The 12174-nt window shown below is 40.5% G+C and overlaps 1 protein-coding gene across 1 annotated transcript in view; it reads right to left on the bottom strand.

Annotated features, from left to right (window-relative positions):
- Window positions 1-5024: 5024 nt before the first annotated feature.
- Window positions 5025-12174, bottom strand: part of CACNA2D2 (calcium voltage-gated channel auxiliary subunit alpha2delta 2) — a 1696410-nt gene continuing 1689260 nt past the window's right edge. The window contains exons 38-39 of the mRNA XM_078661304.1: window positions 7127-7209; window positions 5025-5853 (exon numbers count right to left, since the gene is read on the bottom strand). Coding sequence (XP_078517430.1) covers window positions 5725-5853; window positions 7127-7209 — 212 coding nt within the window. The 3' untranslated portion in view covers window positions 5025-5724. The remainder of the gene's footprint in view (window positions 5854-7126; window positions 7210-12174) is intronic.

Here is a 12174-nt window from a genome sequence, read left to right as displayed (position 1 = left end):
TCTTATAACTCTTCCTTCACACCTTGTGGAGCCCAAAAATAGTTAATTCAAAGAAATGTCTCAATTTCAGGCCCAAACTAACATCACCATTTATGAGATCCCAAAATAATCTCTGGTGTGTAATGGAGTTCATTGCTCTCCTCCACTCTTTTATCAGCTTACATGCAAAGGCCACACCATTCCATGACATAAGGTAGGAAACATTAGAATTAAGGAAGATGGAAGAGTGGATAATAACCTATTGGGCCTCCAGCTTTCAAGATGACCAAAGATGCCGGAATGCAACTTCTTCTCTTACGTACACTCTGCATTCAAATTCCAATCGCGAAATTTCTTTGCGCAGAAGTGGCACTCAGAAGAAGAGACCAAAGCATAAACCTCGGAAGTTATCAATTTAACAATATGGAAGAAGTGATACCATTTGAAACATGACTTGAATCCTATTTTCTAGCCCTGCAGATGTCGGTGGTGGACGACTTCTGAGGATAACTTTTGGATTTATTTCAATCCTATATGCAAAATAATTACATATAGTAGTAGTATACATTTTCACATCCACTGACCACTGCATGCCAACAGTTGCAGTGTTGGGGACACAATTTGGTCTACCCTATGGGCAACACTTCTGCTCACAGTGATTTGGTTCTTAAACTGGAAATGGCACAAATATTTCCATTTATAAAAGTCTCAAAATGTCATAAGTGCTGCAGTGATGTACTCCAGTCATCTAGGGACCTAACGTCTGTTTAAAGGACAAACAACACTGCTTTCTCACAGCGTTCTGACTAACATAAAAGAACAAAATGGAGTATCTTCATGTTAAATTCCAATTTTTCTTTTTCGGCCTTGTAAAAAAAATGTTATGTCAGAACACTTTGCATGATTTTAAGAGAAACTAACGTGTGTTATAAATATTACATTTAAACACTCTGGTTTCAATTAAAAGGTTATTATTAGGACACTTGCAACGTAGGTGTTTAAGTTTTATAGTAATATGCACTTATTTCAACTATGCACTACCTTTTGCTTTGTGCAATAATTCAAAATCATGCTATATCTGGTGGGTGGTTGGTGGGAGGTGAACCACCTATGGTAGATAGCCCCCAATCAATTGTATGATTTTGTAAATTAACCTAGAGGTAGGTAAAAGATTGATATGACTTTTAGAAAAGGGATTGTTGATTCCAAAACCTCTTGAAGAGAGAGGCATTTGCCTAAACCTATAAACACATATCTAACTGATCCACCTTTTGCAAGATTAATGTATTACAGAAAGTCTACGCTAAAGCAATTACTAAGTTGGGCCTTTAAATAGAGTGAAAAGAATCCCAAATAGTTTTGTAATATTAACATGTTATGAAACTAAGGCAATTTTTGGTTTACTTATTTGCGCAATGATCACAAAAATGAAGTGTTCACTAAACATAAGTCTCTATTGAGCATTATCAGGGAGAAGAGCGGTCTACCTGTTCATCTCATTCCTCTTACTTACAGTGTAGATACTTACAATAGCAAAGAAATGGCCAAAGTGGATGGCTAGGCCTTCCCTCTGTCCCGTCTTACTGACCGGCTTTCCAAAATATTTGCCTACATGGGTAGTAACAAAGGACAAGCCCCTTTCACGAAGTAACAGATACCACGTTCAATGTTTATGGTTGGTAAAATTAACATATACAGTCTCATCATTTGTTGTGCTGTATTTTGTATCCAGAGATGTGAGGTAATGATTTCAGAACTTGGCTTCATTAAACGATTAATGGTATTTTGGAAAACATCTGACTGCATGTTAATCCATTTTTAGCTTGATGAGACTCTAGCTACTTCTCTGATATTAACACTTTTGTTTTCAGGTGGATCAGGGGAGTAGTTGGGTTTAGAGACTTTTAGGCCTTTTAGAAAATGAAAAATCAGTCTTCAAAAGACGGCTTATCCTATTTTTATCCTCTTGGTGTGAGGTTCCAAGTCCTGTTTTTTTGTTGAGGCTGGACATGAATCTTATGAGTCACTATGGATGCGTCAGCAACAATGTTCTCTCTTCAAGGAAGATTCTATTGAGCCAACTGACAGACTCATTGCTCTAAGCCATTATGTTACTCTGTTTTTGGCAACACACGATGAGAATGCAACAATTTTTCAAACATTTCGTCATTTCAGTATGAGAATGAGAGAGTATTCCTTTTGGTTCCAATTTTGTTGAAAGGACGGTAACTGATTGAGTGAAAGGGCACAAGAAACACCCCAAAATGTCCTCTCAGATGATGTGAGTAGGATTTTTCTGGTGAATAAAAGACTACTTGAGGAGGAAATGAAACATGATCTTTACAGCCATTGCCAAGAACTACAAGGGATAATGGTGACAATATGCTATTTGAATGAAGAATTGGGAGGTGGGCTGGGAACAAGCATCTGAGTTTGCCATATTGGTGTAGCCCACCACAGAGGATGACCGGCTATAATTACACAGATCTACGTCTGTATCCAAGAACTCTGACTGCGACGTTTGGATTCTGCATTTTGACAATGGTTACAAAAATAGAAGCGAAAGGAAAACAAACTGCAGATTTAAAGTGGCGGTAGGATCTGTCATATTTTTTTTTTTGCAGAGTTTTATATAGCGCGAACTAGACCCAAACCAAATCAGGTACCAGGCACGGGGAGATTTAGTGATTTGCCCAGAATCACAGGAGGTTTTTGGCGTCGTTACCGAGACTCAAACCCAGTTCTCCAGGTCCGAGGTCGAGCGCCCTAGCCGTTAGGCCAACTCTTCTCCCCATATGGAATCTGCAGAACCCAGTTCTAGAACAGCAATGATCTATTCATTAACACAATCTTTGGCATGCGGGTTGTAGTGGAGACAGCCCTTTTTTGACACCTTTGGCAAGGTGATGATCAATCGATTAACCTATGTACAAGTACTATGATTCCAGAACCTTAGAGGGAACTAGGATGAACATTCAGGTCATCAGGTAAGGAGGAGCCTACTTAAGAAACCTGTTTCCGGGTGGGAATGCAAGACATTTTCACAAGCATAAATGTACTCTGTACAGTTATGCATGCCAAAAGTATTCTGAAATCTTATTAGAATTCCCATTTAAAATGTACTCCTGGAAACCTTTAGGTGTAGATTTGTGTCAGAATGTCTTTATTAATCATGCTGAACTGTTCTTTGAATCAGAGTCGAGGTAATTTGGTGAGCCTGGATGTAGAGAAAACAGGTTGTTGGGAAAGTAATGTCGGGGGACAACTCATAAGCCAAGAAGAAAATAATAAAGCTTGCCTGAAAGCATAACTCCCCCTACCGTTCATCAATCGACAAAAGGTGGCTAAGAATGGATCATAGTTCAATTTCTATGAAACACAGAAAGGAGATGAAGTGCCTCCTAATGCAGGTGATGTAGGTCAGCCACAGAAAGCTGTCTCTGACAGACCAAGCACAGCCAGATCTTTGCTTGTATTGGCCTAAGCATACTTCCCAGAGACGTGAGGATAACATCTAAGTTTAATAAACAAGTACGCGTCCATTTCCAGTCCTTTCATCCATACATTTAGCCATGGAGGGGCAGTGGGTAAATTGTTCAGTATTTCATTAAGATGTATTAAGTAAAAGTTTGTGCATGAACTTGGGAAGTGCAACCAATGCAAAAGGTAATGGCCATTTTCTCTATGTTCTAAAAGCCTGTGAGCAAAGTGTAAATTTCACTGATTCAACCAGGGTCGGCGTAAAACTTATGAAATATACCCTAATGTTTGCTTATTTTGGCACAGAACTATTGGTTACAGTGGAAGGCTGAACATGATTGCCCCCTACACATTGTTAAAGTGCATTTTTCTGGTCTGCCATACAAAGTTGCTGAAGTTACCAATTGTTGAGATTGGGAGACAAATGACTTTAAGAATGTGTGTAGATCCATCTTCAAAAATATACATATTTTAAAGGAGACATGATCTAATGCGGGAAGGAGTAATTGAATGTTCTAATTGGTTTCTAAACAGTGGATGACCTCAAGCTGGGTATCATACTTTGAGTTTTGACCCAAAAAGAGAAGTTCTAATTATATCTACAGTGCAGATGGTCCATTTTTACAGTGGAATTTCATTGAAAAAGATTTGCTAGGAACTAAAGTGATTCAGGGACCATAAGAATCAACAGATTGCACAACATATTCGTGTGGTACACTCTAATACATAGATAAAGCTTGCTAGCATGGGTCTAGTTTTCGTTATAATACTGTGATGCATGGCAGTACCTCTTCACCCACAATTTTACATGGGTCATATAATCTATCATTTATCTACATTTCCACGGCATCCAGAAAATGAGTCAACCAGTCACTTGTATGCTACTGGCCCTGCTTTTTCAATACTGGTGCCAGGAAGAGCACCTTCTCCAAGCCTCCATCTTTGGAACTGTTCACCAGACACGCAGTTCTTACACTTAACTGTTCAACCTTCACAAAAATGAAACACTGTAGTACTCAGCAACCCTATATATATATATATATATATATATATATATATATATATATAGTAATCCCAAGTCGCAGTGCCCAGTCCTCCCCTTTTTTGTGTTGTGTGTGCTAATGTCACTAGAGCTGCCCAGTTAGAAATGGAGACAAATAATTCATGGTTGTGTGACCTACTACACAACCATGATAGAAGCACAAGACCAACAACGCAACTTTTTGTTAGATCATGTGACTATCAAGCCATCTTTTCATATTCACCTTTTCTGATTCTATCATAGTTTCTTATATCACTGAAGCAAATCTGATGCTGTTACCACTGGTGCAAAACCCACGATTGTATGACTGTGTGGTTGTAACACGACAAAGCCAGGGATACAGTGACTTTCTGAAGTAGTAATACTGTCACAGTGACCACTGAAGAAGTTTTAATGAATCGATGACCATCTAAGAGGTCATCCAATCATCAACAGGTGACTTCTGTTTTCTTAAAGTTCAAGAAGTCACATTGGTAGAAAGGTGATTGTGATCAAAGTCTTCTTTTGGCAAACCATCACATTCTTTTTTTTTTCTTTTTTGGATGCGAGGGCAAGGCTGCGGGCAAATTATCTCAAACACAATAGCATACCATTTTCTTTTCATTTGTGTTTTCGTTGTTTTTTGATTAAATACTTCCAGACTTCAACAATGGAAATATTTTCCTGGATGCGATTTTTGATGAATTCTCTCCTGGTACCACAAGGTCTTTCGGATATGTGGGACCGCTGCTCCCTTTCCTTGAAGAATCTAAAAGTTGATGCCACGGCATAACAGCACTGCAGGACAGCCTTTTTGTTCCCTTATTTGAACTAGAGGGCGGTCCACAAGCTTTTGATTTGCTTCGATCCCAGGAGGGGAGAGACAGGATTAAGTAGCAAGAAGGTGGAAACAAAGTTAAACTAGAAGAAAAATCCCAAAGTGCCTGCAGGGAAAACAGGAAGTGCTCTCACTTGTCATGGTAACTACTATCACCAGGGCGCAGGAAGTTCATGTGATCTCCACTGAAACGGATCACAATGTGTAGGAAACAGGCAGTCCTCACATATTTTCCTGGCAACCAGCATCAGTGTGCAAGACAAAAGAAGTTCTCATGTTTGCCTTGACAAGAAGGATGTGTAGGAAGTAGGAGGCTGACCCTCCATAACCTTCACAATCCAAACGGGGGAGAAACCAAAATCAATTCATAAAGAAACAAAATAAGGAATCCACAGTGGAAAAGGACTTAAAGGCAGGAGGACAAATGCAGTGGATCCCAGCTGATGGTTGCAGAGATGACGACAAACTGAAGCGACAACAAAAGGCTTAAGGATGCTGTGAAGGATGCTCCACTCCCACAGTCTGAGGTATCCTCCTGGTGAGAAGAAAGAAAGAACAGAAGCCTTTTAGATTAACTGCAGATATCCACTAACTGAGAAAGATTTACAAGACCTTACTTTAGGTATAAACAAGAATTATTCAACAGACGTCAGTCTCCTACATTTTACAATACATCGATCAATTATTGGGTTCACGCTTATTTGACACTGGACTGACCCAAAACCATAAAAAGGATCTTCTTTCTGCTACTGTAATTAACTCTTACTTGTTTGCACAATTTTGGCCAATTTACAATTCAATATGTTATCCCTGCTCTTCAGAACACTTATCACATTAACATAATCTCATTAATTCCTAAATATCATGGTTTACATATCAGAAGATAATGTCTGAAATCCTAGTCTTTGAAATAAAACACTTCCTACATACCAATTTTACCTAATGCCGCTTTCGGACATGTCAAGAGTGACACACTTTGCCCCAAATTTGCTAATATTTCATATAATGCAGCACAATATCCAAATGTGTTGTTCTGTGTTGCGTCAAGGGAAAAACACAGTACTGAGTCATAGCTACAAAGACTGGCCTGCTATTGGTGTCATTGCCTAAACTTGCATACACAAACTGCCTTGCATGTTGCACAGCCTCCTGCCACGGCACAGAAGAGAGTGTACACTGTCTTGCATAGACTATCTTAGTTTATCAGGCTTTGCATCAAACATTTCGGTGTTTGCGCTGATCCGTCTACAGTGAATACCCATTGACCCAAAGAGTTGCAAAGAGAAATTGGCACTGGAAAAAGACTGCCTATCCAGAGCAAACCACTTTGCTCTGGATACTTAATCACTGCTGCTGTTTTGATTTGCTTTGCGTTGCCCCAACCCTGGTGAATCTTGGCCTTTGTTTCTAATCACTGTCCCCATAATTTGATTTGTGCATGTTGCATTCACATATGTGGCATTGGTATCAAACTTGTGAAGTATGCCTTTGGATTTCCACATCTTATTTCAAATGTACTTTGATGAAGGTTTTTCTGGCCTTAATGACCCCATGCCTCTGAATTAAGTGTACGGAATGGCTAGCTCAACTGCCTAAAGCAACTTAAGAGTGTAATAAAACTTTCACATCATTTGATAATGTACACTTCAATGAAGTTGCACTTAATCCCCCATCAGCATCATCTTTTTGCTTAAGACACATATCCCTTCTCCATATGCATCATGTTAGCCTAATCCTTACAACAATAGTTATCTCCACACCAATAGACCTCATTGATGTTCCATCTGCAATACCCTATGACCACTTACCGTCAAGTTATAGTCAAAACAGATATGTGGTCCCTTTCGATAGCGAGGTCTGTGCACCAGTTCACACTGCTCTGGGCCCTCCGCTGAGAGTACATGAGTTAAGGAAGGAGTACGAATCATAGGATAACCAGTACTGCAGAGTGCCACAGAACCCTACATTGAAGATAGAATCTTTACATAACATGAAATCTTCAGGTTTATTTAAAGGTTTTATTTCAATTAAATGAACTTAGCTATATTGGTAAATTACAAGCAAATAATGGCTAACCCTGCATTTTGTAACTTTTACAGAAACTCGTACAGTCAATGAATCTTCATGGCTCACTAGTGATACACAAAAATTAAACAGTATGAATTCAAAGTAAGTAACACATTTAATAGCAAACATCTAAATGTAAGAGAAATACAGAAACAAGTTGAATTTAAGAGAGAAATTACACAAATAGAAAGATAGTAACACAATCAGTGGTGGCTGCCGCAAGACTAAAGTGGTATGGCGGCGCGGGGGTGAAGGGAGTTGGGGGTAATACAAATTCAATAAAGTGTCTTACCTGCTGCTCTCGCTCCTGTTGACGACTACCTCGTTGCTCTTCCTGGGAGGGGCACAAAGCACAGGCTCTCAACCCAATCCAGATGCTGCTCTTATGATATACCTGGTATGAGAAAAGCGCCAGGATTGGCCTGAGCCGGATGGTCTGATGCTCGCACAGGGAATCTGTGCAATTTCTACACCAGGCTGTTGAATACAGCTAAGTTGGAGAAACCTAAGTACGCATGTCTGTTTGGCCAGCCTAAAACAGCTGGCCATACTGACATGTGCCCCTACAGTGCCCCCCACCACTCCTCCTCTCAGCTATGGCCCGGCCCCACCGTGCTCTAAACTCATTGGCTGTGCATCTCAGAGCACAGAGATAAATGAAATGATCATATCATTTTATTTATTCGCTGTCTCTTAGCACTCGGGTGTCGATCCTAGGCCACACGGAGGAGACCCCCTGAACAAAATATGGGTGCCACATGAAAGAATATTATGATAAAGTGTCTAGCAACCCTGTCAGAATCCCATGCAAGAGCAGTCTAAAGCGCTGCAGCTCAAGCCATTATCATTTTGACCCAAAAGGGAAGTAGCTTGAATTTGTTTCGGATTTATTTTGGCCCTCACAATGGCTCTGGTGTTTTGGGACTGTCTGATAATGGATTCGTAAACCAGTCATGCACATTATTCACAATCAATTTTGAGTAAAGATGGCATGATGTGTGAGGATGCACCAGATGAGTGAGGGTTATAAAGATGAAAGGGCGAGATTTTGATCGATACCTTATATCTATTGATCCAAACCTCGATCTGGTCGACTGAACCTTTATTGCCTGTCTTGGAAGGAAACAGTACACCTATCTGCAAATTAGTTCACCCAAGAAAGGACTCTACTCTCAAAGATCACGGACAACTTCTAGGTTTCAAAAGTTTATTGTAAAGATATAATGAGCTGCAAATACAAGCATCTCAGAATGAGATTCACGAGGTACACAGGTCCAATTACATACATGTGCTCTCGGAAAGCCCTCAGACGAGCAACAGAAATCACTAACACAAGTTCTAAAAATAGCAAAGCTATCAGCATAGACGCATATCTCTCCTTCATTTAGGTTGGAGGAAAACAAACACAGGTTAGGCGTCCCTACCCTGTTCTAGATGGTATCCCTACTTAACCAAATCCCAACCTAACAAAGGTGTCAGCAATGAATGACCCCCAAGGGAAGTCACCCACCCTAAGTCTCTTGGTGAAAACCTAAAGTTCTCCAGTCATGACCCCTCACTGCCTACCCATCCGCTCTCTAAAGGGTCCTCAGGTCTCTGCTCTAACTCCACCCAGGGGTGCTGTCCCTAATACAAAACAGTCAACAACATTTGAGACGCCCCTTGCGAAACGCCTCTCACGTGGTGCAACTTCAGGCTTTTTCCATGATGCTTTGTATTGGGCCTCAGACGTTAGAGTTGACCTTGCTTCTCAGTCTCTTCTCCGGCCCGCTGATACCCCTTAAACATTCCAGAACCCTCCTCCATGTCTGGGCCGTCTACTGAACAGGCCTCTATTCATTCACTTATAATTGGATCCCCCCTTTCCTGTTGCAGACAGATATCTGCCGCCAAGAACCCAACTCTCATAGACTTCTAAAAAAGGCTTGCAACATTTCTCAGCCCAGACATGTACGTGTAAATCAATGCTAAAACATTTCAGGCCTACAATATTTCACATTATGATTATAGCATTCAATTTCTTCATTTAATTAAAGCATGTTAAAACTCTTATTCTATTATTTGGAAAACATTACTCTAAATCATGGCCCGTTAATGCAATGACCAAAAACGTTAAACAATCTGTGTCGTGAAAAGAAACACCTTCCCTTTTAGCTCCAGCTCTGGCCCTGAGGCCTACCACGTTCTGCGTTTTACCACAGACCATCTTATATGTTAACAGCTACACGACATAGATTCAAAATAATCACGTCTAATAAAATCATATAATGTCACACCTTTCTGTATTAGTTCCACTTCTACTTAAATCTCTATATTAGCTATACATTTAGAATATAATTTCAGATACTATTAGCACTCATGGCATTTCTCTTCATGAATTATGCTCTCTATAGGTAAGTGTGATGTACTCATATATTTATATCAGTTTGCGCTCTCTCAGTTCCCCCCTTTGATGACCTCTCGGGGTCATCACTAACATTTAAACTGCAGTTATTGCTGGCATTCTCTGCGCTTCCAGAGCTCTCAGGCTCCTGTACTGATTATCTTGTATGGCAGCCAATCTCTGCAACTGTTCTCTTTGGGCCCTTTCTGACCTTCTTGCTCTGTACCATTTGAATACCCTCACCAATCCCCACAATATTATCCCACAGATCAATATTATGATGATAGGCTTTAGGATATACCAAATAAAGCTTTTGCCTAAGGTGGAAAACCACCCTCCAACTGTACTCATTCCGTGGCCCACCTTTTCCCAGACATTTTCTCTACTCAAGTCTTCGATCTCTTTGTGTATATTAGTTATGTTCTTAATAACTTTCTCAAGGGGTTTTGAAAGGTCTGGAATGTAAGTGCAACATTCCTGAACCTTCAAAGCCTTACAGACTCCGCCCTCTTTTGCTAATAAGACATCTAATGCAAGCCGATTTTGAAGAACCATAGCCCTTATCGATTGCATCTCTCCTTCTACCAGCATTAAGGACTGAGCAGTGCTGGCAGACAACCTGTCGACAACTGTTGCCAGTCGTCTAATTTTAACATCATTAAGGATTATTCCCAAAAGAGGGAACATAGCTCCAAAGACATCTCCAACCATTTCTGCATCGCCTAAATCCCTCCTTCCCCTCGATGATGTCTGGCCCTCAATGATCAATAAGTCTTGTGCATGATATATTTTGGGGAAGACAATTGCCAAGTAACATGATCCATACCAGTTGTCAGGTAGTCTCACGTAAGCATTTCTTCCACATACAAAATACACATTTGGAATCACTTGCATTCCCTTCAGGAAATCCTTAGTGTAGTACTCTAAATTAAAAGCATGTTCACAGTCAACTTCACCCACGTATACATTTTCATAATACGTTTTGGCTCGGTGAAGACATAACTTTCCTTTCTGCGCTTTATCTAAAGCTATTGGACCACTACTACCCTTTCTCTTGTGTGACTTCTCTTCCTCGGTCCAATCTAATTTCCCTTGTCCTGATTTTTTCAAAATCTTTTGTCTCCTGTAACGATCATCCACCTGCCCTATGAACTTTTTCTCGACTTCTGACACCTTGCATGTCAGATTATTTCTACGGGCATGTGAAGTATCTAAGGTAATCCAAGGAATGAAGAACTTGGCCAATCTGTCTTCACTCTTCCAGTAATCCCATTTATTCATCTGCTTATAATTCGGGACTTCTGGCAACACAGAATCATAATTGGAGAAATAGTATTCAAAACTATCTCTCTCATAAAATATACTAAGCAATAAGCTACATGTAATGCCATATGTCAGAGGGAGGTGATGATATCGAATTCCTTCATCTACAGACGCAGGCAACTGCATGCAGACGTAGCAATCCTTAACCTCCATGGCATCCACGTATTCATACAAAAGTTTAGCATAAGCATTTGACCTAAAGTCTCCTTGGGACTCGTCTACATGTAACCTGCGGGCTTCTGCAGCCAATAACGCTTTCTCTTGAGTGTTTTCCCTTTTCTCACCTGCAACAGTGGGTGTAAGTGTTACTACAGAATTCGCATCAGTTACCTTTACCTCTTCCTCATGTCCCTTTACATAAGATATTGTTACCACTAAAGCTATTAATATTATCACTCCTACTATTAGTGTACCTATTATGCATTTAGCTCTGCGGTTCGGGGTGCCGGCCTCCATTTCGTCAGACAATCTAGCTTTTCCCTTTCTCTTTGCAAAAAAAGTTCTTTTCCTCTCGTTCCTTTACAGTCTCTTTCAATCCTTTTTTGTCTTTAGAATCCACACAGCTGGAGGCTGACAGCCTTTTTCGCAAAAAGTCCTTTCACAGTTCAAAAAGACAACCCTAGCCCTTCTCCATCCACTCAAGGGGTTCCCTAAAATTCTCTGCTTCCTGGGCGCTAGGTAATCTTCTTTTCTTCTGCTTGCTTTATTTACAAAGTCCTTTAACAATCGACTATTAGATTTGTGGTTGCAGCTTCAATAGCATAGTTCAATATTTCCATGCGAAGAGTATGCTCTTCATGTGCTGTTATCGTGGTACCAAAGTCGGGGAATTTCAATTCTGTAAGAAACATGTGTTTTAACTTGCTGAGGCGGGGAGGTCTGGGGAGCACGAATGTTAGTGACCCTTCTTGTTCGACACCGGGTACCAACAGTTGTATTTCCACGGTGATAATGGGCTCAGAACTGGACACCACCACCGCTCGGATCCTCCCTGTCTCCGGTTTCACAGACATTTGTCGCCAGATATGTCCACTCAGGTGTGGAGTATCTTCTGTTAGGCACACGCACTCTTCTTGACCTCCT

Source organism: Lissotriton helveticus, chromosome 9 (assembly GCF_964261635.1).
Source record: "Lissotriton helveticus chromosome 9, aLisHel1.1, whole genome shotgun sequence".
NCBI lineage: Eukaryota > Metazoa > Chordata > Amphibia > Caudata > Salamandridae > Lissotriton > Lissotriton helveticus.
Note: the sequence above shows the minus strand (reverse complement) of the source record. Positions and strands in the feature narration are given on the sequence as shown.